Below are 26,026 nucleotides of genomic sequence, written 5' to 3'. Positions count from 1 at the left end.
AGTGACTACTGTGCTTTCTCTATTATCAGGCCTAATCCTCCCCAACCCTTTTCTGCCTACCTACAACCTGACACTAATCGTAACACATCAACACAATCACAAATCCTCAGATCAGTTTGCTTCTCCCACTCCTCAATTTCCTGCTATGCCCACACAGGTCTCAAGTGGAGACTATATGACATTATCTCATGAGCATGTGGATGATTTCAGAGTCCTCCAATGTCTGTATGAGTCTCAAACTGTTTATATTGTTAAAACTTTACTCTCTGCTCTCTTTCAAACCCATTATCACCACTGACTGTCTGATCTTGTTGATTTTCCTCAAGTTTTGTGTACAGTCCAAATACATCTACTTAGAGATAAGTGAATAGGTTACATTTATTTTATGTGAACAAAACGGTAAGAGAAGGAGCCTGGGTGGCTCAGTTGGTTGGGCTACTGCCTTCAGCTCAGGTCATGATCCTGGAGTCCCAGAATCAAGTCCTGCATCAGGCTCCCTGCTCCGCGGGGAATGTGCTCCTCCCTCTGACCCTCCCCGCTTCTCGTGCTCTCTCTCTCTCTCAAATAAATGAATAAAATCTTAAAAAAAAAAAAAAAAAAAAAAAAAAAGGTAAGAGATTCTACCTATAATTAACTCACTTAGGGTAAAAGAAAATGTTGCATACACACATGATCTCTCAAACCAACTGTATTACTTTATTAATTCAACAAGAATATTCTGTAAACAAAAAGCCCACATTTTGGTAGCTCTTGAATGAATGTAGGAAAAGTCAGCAGATTCACTTCTTCACCATTTTCCTACCATACTTCAAAACCCTCCCTCTTTCAGCTCATATTTCTAGTCAAAGAAAATTTTGCTTTGAAGCAGGGCCTTTCATTCAGTCCACTAGAAAGTTTTTTCTTGATGCTTCCTCATTCCTAAGAGGCAGAACAGGTTTAGACAATCAGCAGATGTTAATACTTAGAACCGTTAAGAGAACCAAAACACAGTCTAAAATCTATTTAATCATATTTCTTACTAAACCCTTTCAAATTGACTCTTGAAAACAGCAGCCTGTCTTTTGTTTTTTTTAAAGGAACATCCCTCTTTCTTAATTATTTTTAGTCAGATCCAGGAGAGATAACCATCAAAATTTAAGAAGATGAAGCAAGTACTTTAAAAAAGATCAGGGGATACAGAAAAACAGTTGCTCTGAATTTTCTTTCTGACTACTTTCTGGTGTATCAGTTACAGTTTGACCTTAAAATTACATTTTATTTTTCAAAGTATGTACTTACCTAGGTTATATCACAATTTTAGAGATGACATAGCAAAAGTTAAAAGAGCATGTAGTACATGACCTTCATTTACTTCACATGATCACCAATACTAATTTATTTGACATTTCAAGCACCCATCAATAATATCAACTAAATTACTTAATTATAATTTTGTTACTGATACTTCAATTCCCAATGAACTAAAAACCTCATCAGCTCCTGAGAAACTACATCACTGGTTTGCATCCGAACAGGCAGTTTATTTCTAGATGAGTGGAGATATAGGCAGCTCCAGAGTAAAAGGAAAAGGGTAAAAAACTAGGAAAATTTCCCAATTTCCCATGAATCAGGTTGGCACTGCAATTTCAACACCATGAAGTAAGATTTCAAAGATAAGATTCACCTGTATTTAACTAAAAACACCAAAAACCATTTCAGAATAAAAAACACTACCACTTTTAATTTTCTACATTCCAGGCCTTCTCAGTTAGTTGTAATAACTTAGACCATCAGAAAATCCTAGAGAATTAAAAAAAAAAAAAAAAAAAAGAAAGACCACTAAATTGGGCACTTTTGCAAGGGCAACAAGAACAATTTATTTACTATAAAAAATTCAACATTGGGTTGTTTTTCTTTTTCCTCCTGAAACAAGCACAGTTTTTGAATATTAAGAAAAAGAAAAAAGACAACCTCATAAAATTCCACATACCTGATCGTGATAGCTGGTACCAGAACTGCTGTTGGCTCCACAAGGTGCTTGTACTTGTGGAGGTCTTTCCACAGGGCAGGTAGAATCACTAAAGGAGGGAGAAACTGGGACAGGTGGGTGGGGAGTATGATGGTGGTGGTGATGATGCTGAAAATGATGGCCATGCTGCTGAAAGCAACTTGTGTGTGGATGTCCTAATGCATGGTGATTCTGTGATGACCCTCCACATGGCGAGTGCTGCGGACAGCAGGAAGGTAATCTTGGCATTGCAGGAGGGCCAGTTTCTGTTACAGCACTAGATGAAGTTCTCCTTGAGTCATCTTGAAACAAACAAAAATGCATACAACATCAAATGGTCAAATATCACCGTGTGAAAAATAGAGACTGTGTATAAATAAGTAAATAATTGTTCAGTAAATTCAAATCTCTGTATATAAGAATGTGAGCATCACATTCTTACTAAATCCGCCCACCACATAATTTTGGATAGTGATCTTCACTGGGATTTCTCTGAAAGCCTAAATTCCTCAGGTGACTCATATTTACCATGATGGTGTTTTTTTGTAGATTTTTAAGTTTTATTTATTTAAGTAATCTCTACACACAACACAGGGCTTGAACTCATGACCTGAGATCAAGAGTCACATGCTCTTCCAAGTGAGCCACCAGGCGCCCCTACCATGATGTTTAAATGGCCCTGTTGGTTGGAACGAGCAATTCTTGATCTCAGGGTTGAGTCTGAGCCCCATGTTGAGTATAGAGATTACTTAATAAAATCTTAAAAAAATATTTTATTTTTACGTAAAATATAAAAATTAGAACAGTGCGGGGCGCCTGGGTGGCTCAGTGGATTAAAGCCTCTGCCTTCGGCTCAGGTCATGATCCCGGGGTCTTGGGATCGAGCCCCGCATCGGGCTCTCTGCTCGGCAGGGAGCCTGCTTCCTCCCCTTTCTCTCTCTGCCTGCCTCTCTGCCTACTTGTGATCTCTGTCAAAAAAAAAAAAAAAAAAAAAAAAAATTAGAACAGTGGAGGGGTGCCTAGGTAGCTCAGTCAGTTAAGCATCTGTCTTTAGCTCAGGTCATGATCCCAGGGTTCTGGCACTGAGCCCCATATTGAGTTCCCTGCTCAGCAGGGAGTCAGCTTGTCCCTCTCCCTCTGACCCACCCCGTGCTCATGCCTGCTCTCTCTCTCTCACAAACAAATAAAAACTTAAAAAAAAAAAAAAAAAGGAAGAGTGAAGGGCCCAGAGGCCTGTCCTTTCCCCTTCCCCGCTTCTGCACCTAATACCTGAGCCATCTCCTCAGAACACTTAGGATTCTAGAGCACCACTATTCCAGCCCTATTTCAAGAGTAACCAAGACCAGGGATACCCCGCTCCTTTTTGGCTCACAGAACCTAGCCAATCTCTTCTGGGCCAATATACTGATTAGAAATATTCTAGTTACTCACAAATAAATACAAAAATCCAACCCAAACTGGCTAAAATAATAAAAGGAATTTACAGGCTCACATAAATGAATGTGGGTGCGGTGCTTCAGGCTCTGGTTGATAGGTCTGATTGCAGCAAACCTCCCTGTAATTTCCCTCAGTCTGCCCTCCCATACATGTTCTGTCCTGCCTTTCCTGATTCTCTTCAGGGCAAGGTCTGTGATCTAAACCCTGTTAGGCAGTATTTCCATCCTAAATTTCTGTATGTTGTTTTTCCCCCCCCTCAAGCTCCTAGTCTGTCTTATTTGGACAAATTTCTTGTATTCTTTTGTAAAGGTTCTTAACCTTGAAAGTAGAATTCAGGAATCTGTGAACTTGGATGGAAAAAAATTACTAATTTTTACTAATTTCCAACTGCCTTCTGGAGTTAATACTACCTTCTTAGCATCAGTTGAGAGGTTAAATATTATAAGTAACTTGTAACAACAACAACAAAAAAGTTGACAAGGTGTTTACTTTTATTTTTTTTAAGCTCCCTCTTTTTTTTTTTTTTTTAAAGATTTTATTTATTTATTTGACAGAGAGAGATCACAAGTAGACAGAGAGGCAGGCAGAAAGAGGGAGGGAAGCAGACTCCCTGCTGAGCAGAGAGCCCGATGCGGGACTCGATCCCAGGACCCTGAGATCATGACCTGAGCTGAAGGCAGCGGCTCAACCCACTGAGCCACCCAGGCGCCCTCTTTTTTTTTTTTTTTTAAAGATTTTATTTATTTATTTGACAGACAGAGATCACAAGTAGGCAGAGAGGCAGGCAGAGAGGAAGAAGTGGGCTCCCTGCTGAGCAGAGAGCCTGATGCGGGGCTCGATCCCAGGACCCCCCATGACCTGAGCGGAAGGCAGAGCCTTAACCCACTGAGCCACCCAGGCGCCCCTCCCTCTCTTTTTTTTAAAGATTGATTTATTTATTTGAGTAGGGATGGGCAGAGGGAGAGGGAAGGAGAGAGAGAGAGAATCTTCTGGAGACTCCTCACTGAGCATGGAGCCTGACATGGGGTTCAATCTCACAATCCTGAGATCATGACCTCAGCAAAATCAAGAGGTGGACACTTAACAGACTGGGCCACCCAGACACCGCAAAGTGTTTACCTTCAAAACATAAATTATAGCAGAGTCAAAGTCAGTTCTATAATTATGTCACTTTCATTCATTTGCATTCCAATTTTCTTAAACAACCTGGACAAAGTTACAACTAGCTTATCAGGAACAGACTATGATCAACAGCCTATCTTTGCTATGCTGATTCAAATAGTAATTATTTTCCATATGCTGTAATATTTGTAGCAGTAACTGTTATAGTAGCATTACTTCTGGCAACATTTTCAGGGTTTTATCTCAACTTCCAGGACAAAGTGTTGCACAAATGAGTATCATTTATTGTGTTACTTCAAAAAAATTATCAAAAACCTCTGGAACACTAAATCCATTCAGTGGGTAGACTAAATGGCCTTCATAGTTCCTTTCAGTTTAGAGGCTTTAATTTTACAAATCCAACTATTTGAGGATTATGTGCAACTCTAAAATGTAGGAGAAGGGGGCGCCTAAGTGGCTCAGTCAGTTAAGCATCTGCCTTTGGCTCAGGTCATGATCCCTGGGTCCTGAGATCCAGTTCCACATCAGGCTCCCTGCTCAGCAGGGAGTCTGCTTTTCCTTCTCCCTCTGTCCTTCCCCAGCCCTTGTGCGTGCTCTCTTTTTAAAAAATAAAATAAAATGTAGGAGAGGAGTGTGTAATCAGAGCAAAAGATCTGTGGACTAATAAGGCTGTGAATGAAGGGAAAGACATGATACTTCTTTGTTCAGAAAGAACTTGCCCTCTTTGTCTTCAAATATTTCTAATACAAAACTGAGAGTGAGAGAAGAGAACACATTACTATATTTACAGCTGAACACATATTTAAAAGGTCGTATCACTAACAATATGGCCTCAAAAAGACAACTGACCTTAGAGTTCTACTTCGTAGGGTACAGTTTAATCTGTACTCTCTAATCCTAGAGTGCACAATCTCTTTGTTGCTTAAACAGACTAGCAACCCAAAGTAAAGGCAAGTAAAGGCAATTGAATTTCTTGTTCCAGAGTTACTGACCAAGAAAAACTGCCATAAATTAGAAGTGAAATACAAAGATCTGATCAAGCAAATAAAAAACTTCCTTTTTATTAGAATGAGCCCAGAGTGTCCACTAAAAATGAGACAATAACAAACCTGCACCAGAAAAACTAATTCCACGGCCCAGTGACATAAAACTAGTTGAAGTACTTTCACTGCAAGTCTGGCAGGATTACTGATAAGTATTCACACATCTATTCATTCATTTGGCAAGTCTTACACATAATAATGGCAAGGTAAAGGATCTACAAAAGGCACTGGAAAATACAATGGTGAAAACGAAAGTCCTGGCCTTTTTTTTTTTTTTTTTTTAAAGTAGGCTCTGTGCCGAGCCTGGAGCTCAATGGGGGAATTGAACTCACTACCCCAAGATCAAGACCCGAGCTAAGATCAAGAGTCAGATGCTTAACAGACTAAGCCCCCCAGGCACCCCGAAAGTCCTAGCCTTTAAAATAACTTATGATGTTGTCTGCCTCTGTTGTTTTATCTCTGGCAACTAGAAACAGAACTGCACAATGTAGGTGGTTCAATAAGCCCTTGCTAAATATAAATTCACCTTGCAAGGGAAAACAGACATGCATGGAGCTAAGTGCTAAGAAGAGAAAAACTTGACCTTTAGTCCTCAAGGAGATCATCATCAAGTACAGAAACAATTTAGGATATATTAAGATTTAAGATATGTTGATTCCAGCATTAGAACAGAAGCACTGGGTTCTACACAGGGCAACGTTGTGTCCCAAAGAACATTTGGCAACACCTGGGGATAACTTTGGTTGTCACACCTGGAGGAGAAGCAGCACTACTGGTAATGCTGCTAAATATCCCACAACACACAGGGTAGCCCCCCAAACAAAGAACTGTGCAGCACAAAAACAACAGTGTCAGGACTGAGAAATAAAGGAAGAGTATAGCTCCAAGCCAGACTTCCCAGGTTTGAATACTTGCTCCATTATCATATAACCATGGGCAAGTTACTTCACCTATAAAATAAGAAGAGTAATAGAATCTGCCTCCTAAGCTATTACAAAAATCAGAGTTAATATAAATCATGGACCAATATTATAAGCTCAAAAGATGTTAGCTATTATTATCCCCTACAACGTTAGTTCTATTAGGGCAGAAAATTTGTTTTCTTCCCAATGCCTACAACAGTACCTGATAAAAACTCAATATAAACTGGAATAAATGAATATATAAGATATCATGCACGGTTAAAGCAATAAGCACACAGAAAATTCAGATAGATGATGAGTTGCTTGGCACATGTTGAGTCTGAGGTGACTGCAGAATGGTCCAGAGATATCCAACAGCCAGCTGGATATGAAAATTTAAAACAAAGAGAGGGCTCTGGAAACAAAAACGAAGGTCACTGGCATATTGGTGGTAGCTGAAAAGACACATAGTTATGAGATGGGCCAGTGAGAAAGGTTAAGAACAGAGGCCTAGGAGAGAACAGAGATGACAAGATTACTGCCAGACTTTTAATATATTTATTTCGACAGGAGTCAGAAGCAAGTTAAAGGAAGAATTTAAGGTATAGAAGATCCATTTAAGTGTACAAGACTTAACACAAATGTAAATATGCGCACTAAGGGAACGGAACAAGCAAAGATGCTGAGAAGGTAACTGTTAAAGCAAAGTCAAGGAGACAAGAAGGGACAAAAGGTAGAGCATGAATAAAGGGACTGGAAAGGGGGCGCCTGGGTGGCTCAGTGGGTTAAAGCCTCTGCCTTCAGCTCAGGTCATGATCCCGGGGTCCTGGGATCCAGCCCCGCATCAGGCGCTCTGCTCGGCGGGGAGCCTGCTTCCTCCTCTCTCTCTGCCTGCTTCTCTGCCTACTTGTGATCTCTGTCTGTTAAATAAATAAATAAAATCTTTAAAAAAGGGGGGGGGGACTGGAAAGAAAAGAAAGGAGTTAAAAGACCAAGAGTCAGGAGAGAAGGATAGGTATAAAGTTTTCATGGAAGGGTTGGAAGTTATGAGTGCTTGAGAACCTTCATTTACTTTTTATTTACTTTTCCCTGGGGGATCAATGTCTGGAGGAGAATAAGGGAATTATGGAATAGCCACTAAGGGGAAAGAAAGGGAATTAAATGAGATACATCACACTATGGCAACTTATTACCAAAAGCCCAAGGTTAGATACCATAAATTCATGAGGCACCAATCTGCTTGGATCTGTAATTTTTATTAGCCCCATCTAAAAACCTGGATAGGAGTGAAGCTAGATGGCTTGCATGATTCAAGGATGGAAATATGCAAGAAGGTACAAAATAAAGACAGGATGTGAAGAAAATAGGAGACTGATGTTCTATAGCGTCTTAGCAGGATATGAAGTCAGCAGAACTGAGTGCCCCTAATGTCATATAAGTACCTGTATGTGCTTCTATCAGGTTTATACGGAGGAACAACTTGGCCTGGAACAAGGTTCTCCTAGTTTAGAGAAACACAACACAAGCAAGTCTATCCCAAAGGTAGTCTTCAATATAAGTAAAGTAGCATCATGAGAAAACCATTCAGATAGCGAAGTCACTACCCTAGATATTAAATGTGAATTCTGAGTGAACAAGTGTCTTAAAAAACAAATAATATAAGAAAATAATAATAAAAGCTTTGAGACAGTATTGAAGTAAAGTTGGGACTGTGTCACATAAAATCTAGACAAGATGAGAGTACATAAAGCTACCAAGAGAAAGGAATGAATGAGAAAAGTTAAAAATCTTTGCCTCAAAGATTATTATTGGCTTTGAAAGTATTTAACTTCCAGATGCCTTCATTTCTGAAGTAGGAAGAATATTATAAATAACAAGCAAAGTTTAAGAATTAAATGATAATATATAAAATAACATATAAGACAGTAGGTACGGTACTCAGAAAAGAGTATACACTCGATAAATGAAATAAAAATTTGCCCATTTCTTTTCTCCCTACTTCCCCCCCCCCCAAAGAATACAGTATTGAAAAGACAGCTTTGGGGGGCACGTGGATGGCTCAGTTGTTAGCCATCTGCCTTTGGCTCAGGTCATGATCCCAGGGTCCTGGGATCGACCCCCACATTGGGCTCCGTACTTGGTGGGAGGTCTGCTTCTCCCTCTCCCCCTGCTTGTGTTCCCTCTCTTGCTGCGTCTATCTAATAAATAAATAAATAAAATCTTTACTATTTCTTTTAATAAATAAAATTTTTTTTAAAAAAAGACATCTTTGGGGAAACCTCCTTGGACTGTGGATTCTCCTCTTAATTTTTCACAACAGAGAAACCTAAATCCAGCCACAAGAAGATTTCCTAATCTGTTCAATGTAAGCTATAAGGATACTGTAAGAATTAAATAAGATACTATTAAAAGTAAAAATGATATGGGGCGCCTGGGTGGCTCAGTGGGTTAAAGCCTCTGCCTTCAGCTCAGGTCATGATCCCAGGGTCTTGGGATCGAGCCCCGCATCGGGCTCTCTGCTCAGCAGGGAGCCTGCTTCTTCCTCTCTCTCTGCCTGCTTCTCTGCCTACTTGTGATCTCCGTCTGTCAAATAAAAAAAAAAAAAATCTAAAAAAAAAAAAAAAAAAAAAAAAGATAGCAAGTATAAGGTGGTTCCACTATTAATGGTGATATAGTGATATCTATGAGCTACAGGGTCTATAACACCCCCATCGTCCAGGAGAGAAAGGCTATCTTAATGCTCAGTTAAACAGGTGATAGGAAAAAGAACCAGAGATATCCTGCTAACTTAAACAATAATCTGAGGTAAGAGCTGAAACACTTAAAACACAAGAGTATATTCTTTGTGATCCTGGGTTAGGAAATGGTTTCTTAGATAGGATAGCAAAAAAAAAAAAAAAAAAAAAAAACAAAGAAAAATTGAGAAAATGGACATCATCAAATTTGTTTAAAAAATTCCCATCCTCATTTTCAATTCTTTTGGGGACATACCTGGGAGTGAGACTGTAGGTCAGGGTAACTATGGTTTAACTTTTTGAGGAACCACCAAAGTGTTTTCCATAGCAGCTGCAGCATTTTACATTCCCACCAGATGTTCATTAGAGTTCCAATTCCTCTACACTCTTGTCAACACCAGTTATTTTCTGATTTCCTGTTTCTATAGTTTTGTTTTGTTTTTCTGAATAACAGACAGCCTGATAAGGATAAAGTAGTGCTTCACTGTGATTTTGATTTACATTTCTCTAATAACTAATGATGCTATTTTCATGACCCTCTTGATCAACTGTGTGTCTTCTTTGGAAAAATACCTACGCAAATTCTTTGCCCATTTTTAAACTGGGGTATCTGTCTTTTTATTGTTGAGCTGTGTAAGTTCTTTACATAGTCTGGATACTAGACCCTTAACAGATACATGATTTTAAAGTATTTTTCTCCTATTCTGTAGGCTGCCTTTTCACTTTCTTGACAGTGTCTTCTGATGTACAAAAGTTTTAAATTTTGATGTTCGATTTACCTATTTTTTTCTCTTGTTACTGTATTTCTAATCGGCCATTTAATTCTCGCTGATCTCTTTCAGTTGAGCTATGATACTCTGGTAATATACAGCACACAAACTCAAATATGAAATCAAAGTTTAATTCTAAAGAGACTACTTTGCTCATATACAGTTTATTCTAAGAATATGCTCTTCCTAATATAGCTAAAATCTTAAAATCAATACTTTTTCTAACAAGAGTAATGAAAGAGGCCTCCCCCCAACTTTATTACATACCTCCTATAGAAGTACCAGTCATACTATTGCTTGTAAGAGTAGCTGAAGTCTCTGACACTATGGAGGGTTGGCTACCAGTGACAGCTGAAGCAGCATCAGAGGCCTGCTCAGAGGTAGATGGATTTGAATTGTTAATGGAAGTGCTTGTGGTTTGTGATTCCATTCTCGCAGAAGTGGTTGGTACTACAGTAGGTTCTACAAAACACAAAATGTTTATTTGGGATTTCAAAATGTATTAGGTGACAGGTTATATTTTAATTCAAGGTAACATTTTAAAAATTACTAAAACAAACTTTAAAAATATGAACTAATAAGTACAATACCTAATTAAAAAAACTTTCATAAAGCTAGCTTACAACATCAAAATGACATGGAACTAAAATATGATTACTGCATTTAAAAAAATCCAACACATATGCATATTCCAACAATCCAGGTGATTATTTCAGGGTAACAACTCTATAAATTTTCTGATCTATCACAAAGAAAATGAGAAAAGGAAAGTAAAATCTTTTTATATTATTTTCATACACATTGTCACAGGCTGTCAGAACAGTATTACAAATTACACTTTCTCTGGTACAGAATGGATTCTAGAGTCAGACTGCTTGGATAAGCAATTCTGATTTCACCACTGGCACTATAGTGACAGATAAATTACTTAACCACTCTCCATTTCCTCATCTGTAGCATTGGGAAAGTACAGAATTTTCTTCACACAACTATTGTTAGGATGAACGGAAGTCACACATATAAAGCACACTGTATAATGGTTTATTTATAGTGACCTCTTAAATTTTGTTTAAAGATTATTTATTTATTTATTTATTTGACAGACAGAGATCACAAGTAGGCAGAGAAGCAGGCAGAGAGAGGAAGAAGCAGGCTCCCTGCTGAGCAGAGAGCCCGATGTGGGGCTTGATCCCAGGACCCTGACATCATGACCTGAGCTGAAGGCAGAGGCTTTAACCCACTGAGCCACCCAGGCGCCCCTGACCACTTAAATTTTTAAAACTGTTTTAATCTTTTTTACAGGCCTTTTCATATGTTTTCAAAAAGTTTTTTTTACAAATATTAATATTCATCATTGTATTCTAATAAAAATTAAAATTTTTATAAAAAGTAAAAGAAATTTCAGGCAGAACTTGACTTATGTACGATTTCTACTTCAGACTCTAATTATAAAATAGTTGTTTAAAAAATGAGACTGAGTATGTCCAAAGCAGAGTCACAACAACTGGATCAGAAAAGGGACTCACTTAAATGTGATATAGAATTAGAGGGCAAACTACTGATTACAATGTGGTGTGCTAAGCTGATTCCAGAAACACAAATTGTCCCTGTTGATCTACATGGGACAATGTACTTTAGACGCTTAAACAAATGTATTTGCTTATACATAAAAAGCAGAGGGAAGAACCTCTTGTTTATTTGCAAATGGTGTATCTCCGTTTCTCAGCCTTAGCATTATTGATGTTTTGGGTAGGGGGATTCTTTGCTAGGGATGGGAGTCAGGGTAGGGGTGTGGCTGTCCTGCACATTGTAGGATGTTTACAGCAGCATCCTGGAACTCTACCCATCAGACATTAGCAGTATGTCTGCTGTCTCCCAAAACTGTAAGAACCAAAAATGTCTATAGATATTACCAACTGTCTTCTGGGGCACAAAATGGTCACCCCTTAAGAACTACTGGTCAAACTGATATATTTAATATTTTGGACTTATTTTTAGTAAGACAGATGCTTTCCACTGAGAGAAACTAGCAGAGAGATGGGGCATCTACTGATCCCTAGGACATTTACAACCTTACTAAAGTATTCTGGTTGAACTAATTCCAGTGGGTTAAAAGACTACTCTGTAACCTTTTCCTACTTATTGGATGATAGATGTCACAGGGGAAAACACAGTTTCCAAAGCAGTAATCCTAAATTAATTAACTCTGAGGAATCTCTAATTAATCCCTAATATATTAATCACTGTCTTACAGATAATTTATGGTGCTTCAAAATAAAAACTGAGACATGGTTGAATAAAATATAGACAGTGGGAATAAATTATCTCTTTATGAACATCTTAATTCCAAAGTATTGATACTCTGGAAGTTATGATCATCCAAGCTGCAAACAATCCATAGAAGAGCTGATTGCACAAGGCCTGTAACTCTACAGACCTTATGTATCCTTTCTCCAATTTATAGCTAACAAACTCACTTATGGCTCCTCATCTTCCTTTAAAGAAATTATGATAGACCATTTCCTTCTAAGATGTAACTAATACCTGAAGGCAATTTCTAGTAAGTGGGGAAACTCACATCTGTATTCACATACTCATACATACTACCACTTTCACTAATCTCTACTTTACAACTCTAGCTTTCTTTTCTTAGTTGCTTGGACAGAGTTATAAGCTGAAAGAAAAACACTAAAGCTGAACAGCACAAAAGGTACCAGTAATATCAGAGGATAACATTAGCTATCACATTTCTTTCTTTTTTAAGTAGGCATGGATCCCAACACTGGGCTTGAACTCATGACCATGAGATTGAGACCTGAGCTGAGATTAAAAGTCAGTCACAACCAACTGAGCCACCCAGGTGCCTCAAATTTCGACATTGCAAATAACCAATATTTACCATATAAATTCAAGTTAAATTGCTTTTCTGTTGCATTTTAAAAGTGTCATTTCTATTTTTTACAGCAAATTTAAAGTATGACAATAATATTATAAATGAAAGTAATAGGTAAGTCTAGGGTAGGTCAAACTACCACTTATAAAAGTTTTTTTCTTTTTTTTCCAGGCACCTGGGTGGCTGCTCAGTAGCTTAAACGACTGCTTTCAGTTCAGGTCATGACCCCAGGATCCTGAGATCGAGCCCCACATCAGGCTCCCTGCTCAATGGAGAGTCTACTTCTCCCACTCCCTCTACCCCATCCCTGCTCATGTTCTCTCTCTCTCCTCTCTGTAATATATAAATAAAATCTTTAAGAAAAAAAAGTAGGGCACCTGGCTGGCTCAGTTGGTTGAACAATTGCCTTCGGCTCAGGTCATGATCCTGCGGTCCTGGGATGGAGTCCTGCATCGGGTTCCCTGCTCAGCAGGGAGTCTACCTCTCTCTCTGACCCTCCCCTTCTCGTGCCTTCTCTCTCTCTAAAATAAATAAAATCTTCAAAAAAAAAAAAAAAAAAAATTTTCCCCCCCCTAAAAAATAACTACCGAGCAATGAAATAGAAAGAATTTTAGGCACAAGTTACAACCTGAGGCTGTTCTATCAATTGAAAAATAAGATTGGGATATGTGGGTGCCTGGGTGGCTCAGCTGGTTAAACGACTGCCTTCGGCTCAGGTCATGATCCTGGAGTCCCAGGATCGAGTCCCACATCAGGCTTCCTGCTCAGTGGGAAGTCTGCTTCTCCCTCAGACCTTCTATCCCTCATGATCTCTCTCTCTCATCCTCTCAAATAAATAAATAAAATCTCTAAAAAAAAAAAAATAATAATTGGGCTATCTGATAACTGTCCGTTTAACAATGTTACCAAGAAGCAGTAGTAGGACTTTCATTATGAGTTTCAAAGATATCTGATTTTATTAATTCTTTTCATAATTCTATACTGTTACTAACCCAACTTACCATCTTCATCAACAGTAAGGTCCACAACTTCTGCTGCATTTTGCCTCAAAGGTTGTATAACAGTAGAAATCCTACTACGGTTCCGTGGCTCCTGTGGCCGACTTGTATGAGAATTTGAACCTTGGCTCCAATGAGATCTGGAGTGTCCAAGAGTTGAACGAGACCTTAAATGACATCAATATTAAATTAGTTAATATGAAGAAAGAACAAAATTTTTAGTTACCCAAGAAATCATAAGCCTTTCTGGTTGGGCTCCACACTTAGCAGGGAGGTCTGGTTGTCCCTTTCCCTCTCCTCCCTGCTCATGCTCGCTCTCTCATATAAATAAAATCTTAAAAAAAAAAAAAAAAAAAAAAAGACTCTCCCTCTCCCACTGTGCACCGCTCTCTCTCTCTCTCAAATAAATAAATAAATGTAAAAAAAAAAAAAAAAGAAGAAGAAGAAGAAGAAGAATGCTGCTCTCTTTTCAACGGTTATTTTGAACACACACCTGGGCTGTAATCATGTATTTACATTTTCTTTAATACCTAAAATTATTTACCATAGGTAAAACTAACAAAAATATCAACACCCTTGGGGCGCCTGGGTGGCTCAGTGGGTTAAAGCCTCTGCCTTTGGCTCAGGTCATGGTCTCAGGGTCCTGGGTCAAGCCCCCCATCAGGCTCTCTGCTCAGAGGGGAGCCTGCTTCCTCCTCTCTCCCTGCCTGCCTCTCTGACTACTTGTAATCTCTATCAAATAAATAAATAAAATCTTAAAAAAAAAAAAATCAACACAATAAACAATAAATAACCCACATGATCTTGTATGTTTAGTCCAGACTGGATTTGCAAATCATGATTTTAAGAGGCCTAAACAAAGATAATTTTTTGGTATCGTCCTAAAAAACATTCGAGGCCCCAGAGATTTCCTGGGATCAGGAGAGGTAAGAATAGTTGCAGCTAGTTTATTAGTTTGGTAGTAGTAAGACACTTCACTTGTTTGAGCCACTTTATGCTTTTAAAGCATGTAACCACAAACCCTCAACACCTCACACTTACGTCATCATTGTTTATTGTGGTGCTACACTATACTAAATTATCTATAGGTATATATTTTATTTTTAAAAAATTTTAAAGATTCACTGTAATAACCTGAACTGAGGGTACAGAGGGACATTATATAGAATATGAAGTCCTAAGGATCCAGGAGAAAAATATGTTTGTTTTAGAAAGGTGGGGCTTGGGCGCCTGAGTGGTTAATGAGTTAAGCACCTGTCTTCAGCTCAGGTTGTGATCCCAGGGTCCGAGGATTGAGCCCCATGTTAGTCTCTCTGCTCAGTAAATAAATAACATCTTAAAAAAAATAGAGAGGTGGGGCTTATGAAGTTGGTTTTTCCTCTTGCCCAAACTGAATGTAAAATGCTTAGAAGCTTATTATTTAGGGGTGCCTGGCTGGCTCAGTTGGAAGAACATGTGACTCTGGATCTCAGGATGGTGAGTTCAAGCCCCACACTGGGTGTAGAGATGACTAAAAAAAATAAACTTTAAGAAAAAAAAGGCGAGGGTGCCTGGGTGGCTCAGTGGGTTAAGCCTCTGCCTTCAGCTTGGGTCACGGTCTCAGGGTCCTGGAATTGAGCCCTGCATCGGCTCTCTGCTCAGCAGGGAGTCAACTCCCCCACCCCCCGCCTGCCTCTCTGCCTACTTGTGATCTCTCTGTCAAATAAGTAAATAAAATCTTTCTTAAAAAAAGAAAAAGAAAAGAAGCTCATTGTTAGCATGTATGGGAAGAGTGAACAAAATCAATGAATAGGCAATTACCAGGGATGTGAGCTCAACCACTCAGAAAAGAACCAGACTGAAAATGACCTCACCAAGTGTAGAGCCTAAGAATTTAGAAAGAAGCTCAAATTCTAAAATGAAATTCTCAAGTAAATAGGAGTATAAAGGTTAATTACAGAGACACAGCAAAAAAAAAAAAAAAAAAAAAAAAAAAAGAGACACTGCATTCCCTCAAGAATTTTGTGGCCCAAGGCATGATAGTAAACAAATGTTCAGGATGAAATGGTTTTGGTGTGGAGAGAGATCACTATTTAAAATTCTTGAGAAACCAAGATCCTGTAGTAAGACTGAATAGTCTCTTATGTCTGGGAAGCTCTCAACGGCTACAGAAAGTGTCTGGTCCGCTTCGCTGTTTATGAAACCTGCAAGGATGCTGTAGTTCCAAGTATTACGCTGAACAAAAAACCTGGCATATGAGGAACAGTTTCATATAGACCATAGTCGTTCCTATGATTAGTAGCAACTGTCAAATCCTGAAACTAAAGAAACCGAAACACATATGCATTCTCTCTTTTAAAAAAAAAAAAAAAAAAAAAAAAAAAAGATTTTTAAGCAATCTCAACACCCAATGTGGAACCCACAGCCCTGAGGTCAAAGTTGCAACACTCCACCAACAGAGCAAGCCACGCACCCCAGGGTGCATTCTCCCTTAGAGAGGAAAGCCCAGGAGCCAGCTAAACAGTGACAAAGTTAATATTCCATGTAATAATAAGGAAAATAAATATGGGTCATGAGCACCGTATGTCTTTTTTAAGATTACTATCTATTACTATAGTAAACACATCTGCTTGAACATGAAGCACCCCCAAGACAAAAAAGATCTCCAGTTTCACAAAGACAGGTCCTTCATTACAGCAACCCTTGTAGCTCAGCTCATAAAAACCGAGTCAGTGTTATACCAAGCACTAATGCAGTCACAGGATAACTGTGGCACCTACCATGGAGTATCAATTTTCCTCAGAGCCTAGGAAAATCATTTAAAACTTAAAACTAACAGATACATTACAGAGTGCTCTCTTCCATGCCATTAAAAGCTGCATTCCAGTGGGAAAGTACAAATGGAAAAGCACATTTTAAATATGGTTTATAACATGCTTCCAAAGTAAAAAAAATTTTAAAGTAAGTAACACAAATTAAAACACCATGCGCAAATACATTTCTCAATTCATTCTAACACAAAAATTAAGGTTCATCCACAGATTAGTTTGGTATACCAAATGGAATAGAGGAGCACTTCATTGCTTCTCTCACCCTTATCTGTCATCATCTAAAGCACAAGATAAATACTGTTAGGGTATCCCCCCCTTCTTCCCCTCTTTTTAAAGTTTTTGGTCAAAGTGACACACAAAAGAGCAATGTCATTTCCAGTTATTTTTCAAAAGAAACAAGAATCTTTCATTCATTTTTAGTACAGGGCTTAGATGAAAACACTGAGTGAAGGACAACATTGTAAAAATATGTTCCATACCAGGTTGCCCTATTATAATAGCATAAACTTCAATGGTATCAATGAGATTGTAACAAAAAAGAATACTTCAACATCAATACTCCTTAATATTTTTCAACACTTTCAATTTTAGTGCTATCTCCAATATTTATGTTTTATTCATATCTAAATTTCAAAGAAGTTCATGAACTGTCTGAGTCATAAAACAAAAATTTGGAAAGCACGAAGTAAAATTACTCTTTATCTACAACAATAACTCTTAACTCTTATTGTACACTTGCAACAGTTAAAAAAAATACGGACCCCCCAAGATTCTGGTTCCACTCACCTGGGATATGATCCAGGGATCAATTTTATCTTTACTTTATAATCTTTCCAGGTGAGTCTAATGCAACCTGGTTTGAAAACCACTTATCTGGTATGTGCTCAAATGGGGTCTCCCCCCGAAAATTAAAAGAATGTAAATATCCACAGCACAAATATGTTTAAATATTTATATTTAAAACTTGACATAGGGACACCTGGATGGCTTAGTCGTTAAGCATCTGCCTTCAGCTTAGGTCCTGATTCCGGATTCCTGGGATCCAGCCTTGCATTGGGCTCCCTGCTCAGCAGGAAGCCTGCTTCTCCCTCTCTCACTCCTCCTGCTTGTGCTCCCTCTCTTGCTGTCTCTCTCTCTCTCTCTCTGTCAAATAAGTAAATAAAACCTTAAAAAAAAAAAAAAGCCTCTGATTCTGGATTTCAGCAGCTCAGGTCATGATCTCAGGGTCCTGGGAAAGTCAAGCCCCTCATGAGGTTCAATGCTCGGTACAGATTCTGCTTCTCCCTCCCCCTCTCCCTTCCCCCACTTGCTCGCTTGCTCACTCTCTCTCAAATAAAATCTTAATTAAAAAAAAAAAAATTCACATACACAACTAGGAATTAAAATCATACCGATAGCTTTCCCCAACTGTTACAATCTCCACCTCACTGTCGGTTGAGGTAACATTAATTTCTTCATTGGCAGTGACCTGGGGAGTGGAGGAAGCTTCTATCACCACAACATCTTCATCGATACTTCCTGGAAACAGAAAGGAAAAGCATTTTAAACTAACTGAAATACAAATATTTTTTTACTTTGAAGGCTATGAAATTCATTATAAAAGTAAAAATCTTACCTGTCAAATCGAAGTTTTTTTTAAAAAAACAGAGCTAAACACACATAGTGAAAATAGTACTCTCTTGATCTGTATCTTCATGTTTACTTCTTCTTTTATAATTTTTGTTCTTTATAACTTCTAGTGGTTTCCATATTTATTTGTATGATCTCATACAGAAATATAAATCCTGTAATATCTAAAGGTATTAAGATCTTATATACTTACATCCCATAATAACCCTTTAGTATCTAAAATGAAGATACTATATTTGCAATATATTTTACTTAAGAGTTTGTTTTTTGTTAAACAAGATATGGTATTCTTTTAAGAAAGATAAGGTAATTTTTGGCTTTAGGCTATGAAATCTGTCTTTTTTTGGTATTTGTTCTTTTCTAAATTTTTCTAAGTTTGGAAAGAACATCCTTATTGGGTGAATAGATAACATGTTATTTGGTTCAATGTGTTTCATTAATTATTTACTTCATCTAGAACTAATTTTTATTTATGGCATTAGGTAAGATTATAAATAGAATCTGATCCTGTCTCTCCATGGCTAACTAGTTATTCCCAAACCATCTAATGAAAAATCCTTTCTTTCCCCCCATTAAATTTTGATAACTCCCTTAAATATTCTTACATGTTTTAGGTTATATGCCATCTATTTATCCCCCTTGACAAAGATTCTTATATCAGAGTAATTCTTTTTTTTTTTTAAACAGCTTCTCTGAGGTATAACTTTCATACTTTAAAATTCACATTTTGTCTCAAGGAGACATTACACATCCATGGTCACAGCCAAGAGGTGAAAACAACACAAATGTCCATCAATGGATGAACAGATAAACAAAATGTATATTCATACAATGGAATATTATTCAGCCTGAAAGAAAAGAACTCCTATCACATGCTGCTACAACAACATGAACAAATCTTCAGGACATTATGCTAACCCAGTCAAAAAAAATTTTTAAATACTGTATGGTTCCACTTATGTGTGAATCTAAAGCAGTCAAATTCATAAGGAAAGTAGAGTGATGGCTACTAGGACTGAGGGGAAAGGAAAAAGGGAGTTATTTAGTAGATGGAATTTCAAACTGCAAAAGGATAAAGTTCTGGAGATCTGCTTCACAACAATGTGGATGTAATTACTACTACAGAAATGTACACTTTTAAAAAAATGGTTAAGATGGTAAAAAAAAATGAAATAAAATAAAAGTCATGTTACATTTCTTCTCCTGCTATATTTTTCACAAATCTGGTACTGAATGTCTCCTTTTTTTAACCTTTTTAAAAATATTCCTCTCTGTTCATTACTATTACCAAGTCTGCCAAGGAGTTTACAAGTCAGGTTTTTGTTTTTGTTTTTTACAAGTCATGTTTTTAATAAGAACTTTCCCACACAAATACTGAAAGCTAAAAAATTCACCCATTTTAAGTGCATAGTTCACTGCTTTTAGTAAATTTATAGAATATAACCATCACCTCAGTCCAATTTTAGAACATTTCCAACACCCTTAAAAGATCCTGTGTGCCCTGCTTCAATTATCATCTCTCCATGCCCAATCCTACACTCCTATAACTGACCTGTGTTTTGTCATTATGGATTGATTTGTATTTTCAAGAGTTCTCTCTCAATATGGAATCATACATTATATACACTTTTGTGTCTGGATTTTTTTTTAAGTGTCTGGATTTTTCATTCAGTGAAATATTCATTTGTGATATATACTCATGTACATCAATAGCTTATTCTTTTTTATTATTAAGTGTATTCCTATTACATGACTATATCACAATTTGTTTATCCATACTTCTTTTGATGGACATCTGGATTTTTCTCACACTTGACCAATACAAATAAAGCCACTATGAACATTAATCTACTTGGGTTTCTCTCTCCCTCTACCAAGCACATGGTGGGGAGAGGCAGAAGGAGAGAGAAAAAAAAAGTCTCCAGCCAACTCACCACAGAGCGAGGAACTGGACACGGGGCTCAATCCTTCAACCCTGACATCATGACCTGAGCCAAAATCATGAGTCAGATGCTCAACCCACTGAAGCATCCAGGCTCCTCAACTTTTCATTTTCTCTTAAGATTTTTTTTTTTTTTTTAAGATTTTATTTATTTGACAGAGGGCCAGAGGCAGAGGGAGAAGCAGGCTTCCCGCTGAGCAGGCAGTCCGATGCGGGGCCTGATCCCAGGATCCTGGGATCATGACCCCAGCCAAAGGCAGATGCCCAATGACTGAGCCACCCAGTCGCCCCCAACTTTTCATTTTCTTAATGGTGTCTTTTGAAACACAAAAGTCTCTAATTTTGATGAAATCCAAACTAGCAATTTCTTTTATGCATGACGCTTTTGGTGACATAAAAGAAATCTCTGCCTAACAGAAAGTCACTGAAAATTTCTCCTATGTTTCTTCTAGAATTGTACAGTTTAGCTCTTACATTTAGGTCTATGCTAATGTTCCAATAACATTTGCTGAAAAGACTAGAAAAATTCTATTTTGACACCTAGTAGATTCAGGTATTCCTAATTCTTTAGGATTATAAAATCTAGGGAAAAGGAAAATTCTTGAGATTTGGACTGAACTGGCATTAAGCAATATTGATGAAGTTCTGACATCTCTATAAAACACATTTTTTCATCCAAGAATATATCTTGCCATCTACCAATATCTTTTACAAAGATCTCTAGAAAAATGTAGGTTTGGTCTGCATTATGAAAGCTAATAAAGCTATATAAATTTTCTTCATAGAAGCCAAATATACTCCTATTAAGATTATTCTTAGAGACCTTATTCTCCTTGTTGCTATTCTAAATGAGTCCCCTTTATTCTTATTTTCTCCTAGTATGTATGTATAACATTGATACTGTATATGCATCTTTATCCAACTTTTACCGAACTCTTGCTTACCACAATGACAACAAATGGTTCGACTTTCTTGTCATGGTGGAGTTTATGCAATCTATTCCTTCATCCAAGGTGCCATTCCTTGGAACCATTGACTTTCATCTCTAACAGACCTGTACATCATCAACCATCTGCATTATTTCAAAAGCTGGCCAGTATCTGGAAGAGGTACAAGCTCATGACAAAGATCTACAATGTACTCTCTGATACTTCAAAGAGGAGAAGAGAGCAGGCACCGGCAAATCAGAGTCAATGAAAGATGCTCTGATTTGGAGAAAGTTATTTCTGAAGTAGTTTTTAAGTTCTAAAGACTACACACATAGACATATTGAGGTAGAATATATTTTTAACAGACTAAATAGATCTTACAGGCAGAGGAAAAAAATAGCACTTGAGTGTCTATTTAAAATAATATCCTAGATTTAATTCCCAAATTACTTCTCCAATTCTTCCTTCATAAGTATGCACACGATGCAGCTTAAGGCAGGAGTACAAAAAGAATTGTATATTTAAAACTAAGAATAGTATACACATAAATAAAACATTTTTTTAATACTTCCCTTATTTTAACCCACCAACTGGACATTACTATTCTACATGGAGAAAAGCTACACCTGCATATAAACTTTATTAGTGATTCTCTCCATGTATTGTATACATGCAATTTCCTTAAAAGCCTGTAAAAAAATAACCAAACATTATAAACACCTTATAAACAAGCAAAATCTAACATAAATGCAACATTTTGAAGTTCCAGTGATAAGTGATACAAAGCTAGCTTTGTTAAGGCATTAAAATTCAACATAATTTTTTGGAACATTGACTGTGTAACTAAAGGTTATATAAGTAGCTGATACACTGTTATTCTACTGCTTAAGTATCCTTTTTCTAGAAAAAAATTTTGCAAGCATAACTTGACCATAATACTTGTAACTAAATAATAATCACAACCAGCAAGATTTGGACATCTATAACTTAGTGTTTTTTCTAGAATGACAATTATTTAAAATTTAAAGGAAACATTCCTAAAAGCATGAAGTTAAATCTCAATACTACTTAAAATCAGGAAAATAGGTCATTTCTTATTGGAACAATTTTATTTTCAAGCTGTCTCTTACATTTAGAAATATTATAGGGTAAGTATTGAATATAGCTAGGATATTAGAGTGGTAGGACCCTAGGTGATTTTTAACTGTTTCTTTTTTTTAAGATTTTTTTAAAAAAATTTATGTATTTGACAGAGAGAGATCACAAGTAGGCAGAGAGGCAGGCAGAGAGAGAGAGAGGCGGAAGCAGGCTCCCTGCCGAGCAGAGAGACCGATTTGGGACTCGATCCCAGGACCCTGAGATCATGACCTGAGCCGAAGGCAAAGGCTCAACCTGAGCCACCCAGACGCCTCTGTTTCTTTTAAGATTACTTATGTTGCGAGCACCTGGGTGGCTCAGTGGGTTAAGCCTCTGCCTTCGGCTCAGGTCATGATCCCAGGGTCCTGGGATCGAGTCCTACATCGGGCTCTCTGTCTCTGCTTGGCAGCGAGCCTGCTTCCTCCCTCTCTCTCTACCTGCCTCTCTGCCTACTTGTGATCTCTCGCTCTCTGTCAAATAAATAAAATTAAGAAAAAAAAAAGATTACTTATGTTGGTTGTACTTTTTAAAATGTAAGGAGGAAAGGGTAAAAAAAAAAAATCATGAGAAAAGCAACAGGTTACAGCCTGGAAAGAAGGTAGGTACTTTAATACAGGTCACAGAAATAATGGCTTCTCTGACTGAGTTCTTCATGAACTCAACAACCACTTCTATTCCCTGATAAGAGATCACAGATTCTCTTGGCAGCATCTGTAAGAAATTTCAAACACTATAATCACCAATTACTCTGGTCCCTCTTTGTCTTAAGTCTGGCATGATGCTAATAAGAAGAATAGCATCCAATTCGTGGGCACATACTTTGTGCCTTATACAATATTCTGTGTGTCTAGTTCCATCAAGAAACTGAAACTCAGCAAGTTAAAATGACTTGTCAAATAGTAAACAACACTGGGAATTCAAACCTAATTTCAATTCTAAAGCTCATATGCTTTACATAAACTACATTAAAGTGCTGTAAGTACCAAATATGTAGGTGCTAGTTACTATCAAAAGCAGAATCTTCCTGCTACCAGCTACTTTCGCTACTGCTCCTGTCTTTTGCAGTAACAAACTTAATCAAGTTGTAGCAGCTCTGACTCATTAGGATTCTTCTATATCCAACAGAATTGAAAGCATATATATCCACAAAGATTTGTACCTAAATGTTCACAGTAGCCAAATACTGGAAACAATTCAATGTCAATCATCCGACAAATGGATAAACAAAATAAATGTGGTATATCCATACAATGGAATACTATAAAAGAACTAAATAATAAACGGACACTAATTACTGATACCTGCTACAACATGGATGAAACTCAAAAACATTACACTTAACGAAAAACGCCAGACACGAAGATCACATACGTGTATTTTTATGAAACGTCCAGAAAAGGCAAGTCCTTAAAGAGAGCGACAGATTAGGCTATGTGGGACTTAGAACCGAATAGGCATTAGTTTCAAAGCAGGAGGGATCTTTTGGGATTAATGGAAATATTATAGAACTGTACTGTAGTAATGGTTGCATAACTTTAAGTTTACTAAAAATCACTAAATCATATACTTAAAATGATAAACTTTATGGTAGGTAAATTATACACCTCAATGAAGCCGTTTTCTTTAAGAAAGAAAAAAAAAAAAGCTATAGAACATTCCCTGCCAAATACAAAACTAGACTTCAACAAATGAAAAGACATACCATTTCAGAATATGGTATGTCTTTTCATTTGAAAAGAAATATATCCAAATCTTGGATATTTAATATCCAAAATATTAAGTATGTCAGTTCACCCACTTTACGCAACAAATACAATCCCAGTAAGAATATTATCATGTGTCTCCCCACCACCAGTATCCTCAGATAAATAAGCTGAGAAGTTCACTAGGAAGAATAAACAGGCAAAAATAACCAAGAAAATATAAAAGACTATAATTTAAAAAATGTGTTTCTAGTGTAAGCCTAGACAGACCCATGGAACATAGTGAAAACTCTGACCCAAATGCCTATGGAAATTTAACATATGTCAAAGACAGCATCTCAAGTCAATCGGAGAAAGAAAATTTTTAATGATTTGTTTTGGGACGACTGGACAGCCACATTGAAAAAAAATGGATCCATTCTTCATACTGTACATAAGGATAAATATCACATAGATGTGTGCTTTAAATGAAAAGAAAGAAGAAAAGAAAAATAATGCAAGGGTTGGGGAGAAAATAGGTTATTTCTCCTATAAATTTGAAGTGGAAAAAACTTTCCTAATTATGATTCAAAACCCATAAACAGTAAAGATAAAGACCAGTAAATATGACTAACCAAAAAAAAAAAAAAAAAAAAAGATTTGGCATGATAAAAAAATGGAACAAAGTCAAAGGACTAATGACAAATTTTGGGGAAATGTGTTATTATACAGGATTTATGTCCCCAATATATATAAAGCATCTGAAAATGGACAGAAGAATGAAGACCAACAACCTGACTGCAAAACAGGCAAAAGATATGAAGAGATTGATCATAAGAAACAGAACGACCTTTAAACATATGAAAAAGGAGGCCTGGGTGGCTCAGCTGGTTAAGTGTCTGACTCTTGACTTCAACTCAGGCCATGATTTCAGGGTGGTGGAATACAGCCCTGAGCCTGACTCCATGTTCGGCACAGAGTCTGCTTAGGATACTGATACTCTCTCTCCCTCTGCCACTCTACCTCCTCACTCTCTCTTTCTCTCTCTGATAAATAAAATCTTTTTAAAAAGAGCACAGAGCAAGAGAGAGTATAAGTGGGGGTGAGGTTTAGGAAGTGGCTTGATCCCAGGATCTGAGATCATGACCTGAGCCCAAGGCAGACACTTAACCAACTGAGCCGCCCAGGTGCCTCTAAATAAAATCTTTTGAAAAATATGAAAGATATTACTTATTAAAATTTTTTAAAAATGCTGACATACTATTTCTTACCTATCAGATGGACCAAGAAACCTAACATCTGACAATAAATTCTGTTGGAAAGGCTTTGAGAAAACACTCTCAAATATTGCTGGTGGGCATCCAAAATGGTTATGATCCCCAGAGAGAAATCTGGCCATGTTTAAAAAATAATATATTCATTTAACTTTGGCCCAACAATCCTCTCCTAGAATTCTATTCCAAAGATACAATGGCAAAAAATATGAAGTAATATATACAAAAAGCGATTCATTGCAGTGCTGCTTCTAACAGCAAAAGGCTGCAAACTATTCATCAACAGATTGAACCACCTTTGGTGTAACCATACAATGGAGTACTAAAAAAAAGTAAAAAAATAAAAAATAAAAATAAAGAGGAATGAAAAGCAATGAATAAAGGAGTGATTGTGTGTGTGTGTGTGTGTGTGTCTGTGTGTGTCTCCTTTGTATCATATATATCATACACACACACACATACTTTTATTCCTCTATAATCTCTATACCCTAACAATTCTAAATATTGTTAGGTGAAAAATCAAGAGACACATTTTAAGAGGAGAGAATAATACGCATATTTGTTTATATATATTTTTTAAGATTTTATTTATTTATTTGACAGAGAGAGAGAGAGATCACAAGTAGGCAGAGAGGCAGGCAGAGAGGGAGGGGAAGCAGGCTTCCTGCTGAGTAGAGAGCCTGATGTGGGGCTCGATCCCAGGACCCTGAGATCATGACCTGAGCTGGAGGCAGAG

At 37.3% G+C, this 26,026-nt stretch overlaps 1 protein-coding gene across 12 annotated transcripts in view; it reads right to left on the bottom strand.

Moving 5' to 3' along the window:
- The window catches only part of LOC111153203 (ring finger protein 111), a 114,263-nt gene that overhangs the window by 17,987 nt on the left and 70,250 nt on the right, over positions 1-26,026 (bottom strand). For all 12 annotated transcript variants that reach the window (XM_022512073.1, XM_022512077.1, XM_022512078.1 and 9 more), the window contains exons 3-6: positions 18,089-18,215; positions 13,891-14,054; positions 10,264-10,458; positions 1,970-2,289 (exon numbers count right to left, since the gene is read on the bottom strand). In XM_022512073.1, coding sequence (XP_022367781.1) covers positions 1,970-2,289; positions 10,264-10,458; positions 13,891-14,054; positions 18,089-18,215 — 806 coding nt within the window. The remainder of the gene's footprint in view (positions 1-1,969; positions 2,290-10,263; positions 10,459-13,890; positions 14,055-18,088; positions 18,216-26,026) is intronic.

This window comes from Enhydra lutris, unplaced genomic scaffold (genome assembly GCF_002288905.1).
Source record: "Enhydra lutris kenyoni isolate GAN:26980312 unplaced genomic scaffold, ASM228890v2 scaffoldscaffold31, whole genome shotgun sequence".
In the NCBI taxonomy this organism is placed as follows: Eukaryota; Metazoa; Chordata; class Mammalia; order Carnivora; family Mustelidae; genus Enhydra; species Enhydra lutris.
The sequence above is the reverse complement of the archived record's forward strand: the minus strand, read 5'-3'. Positions and strand labels throughout refer to the sequence as shown.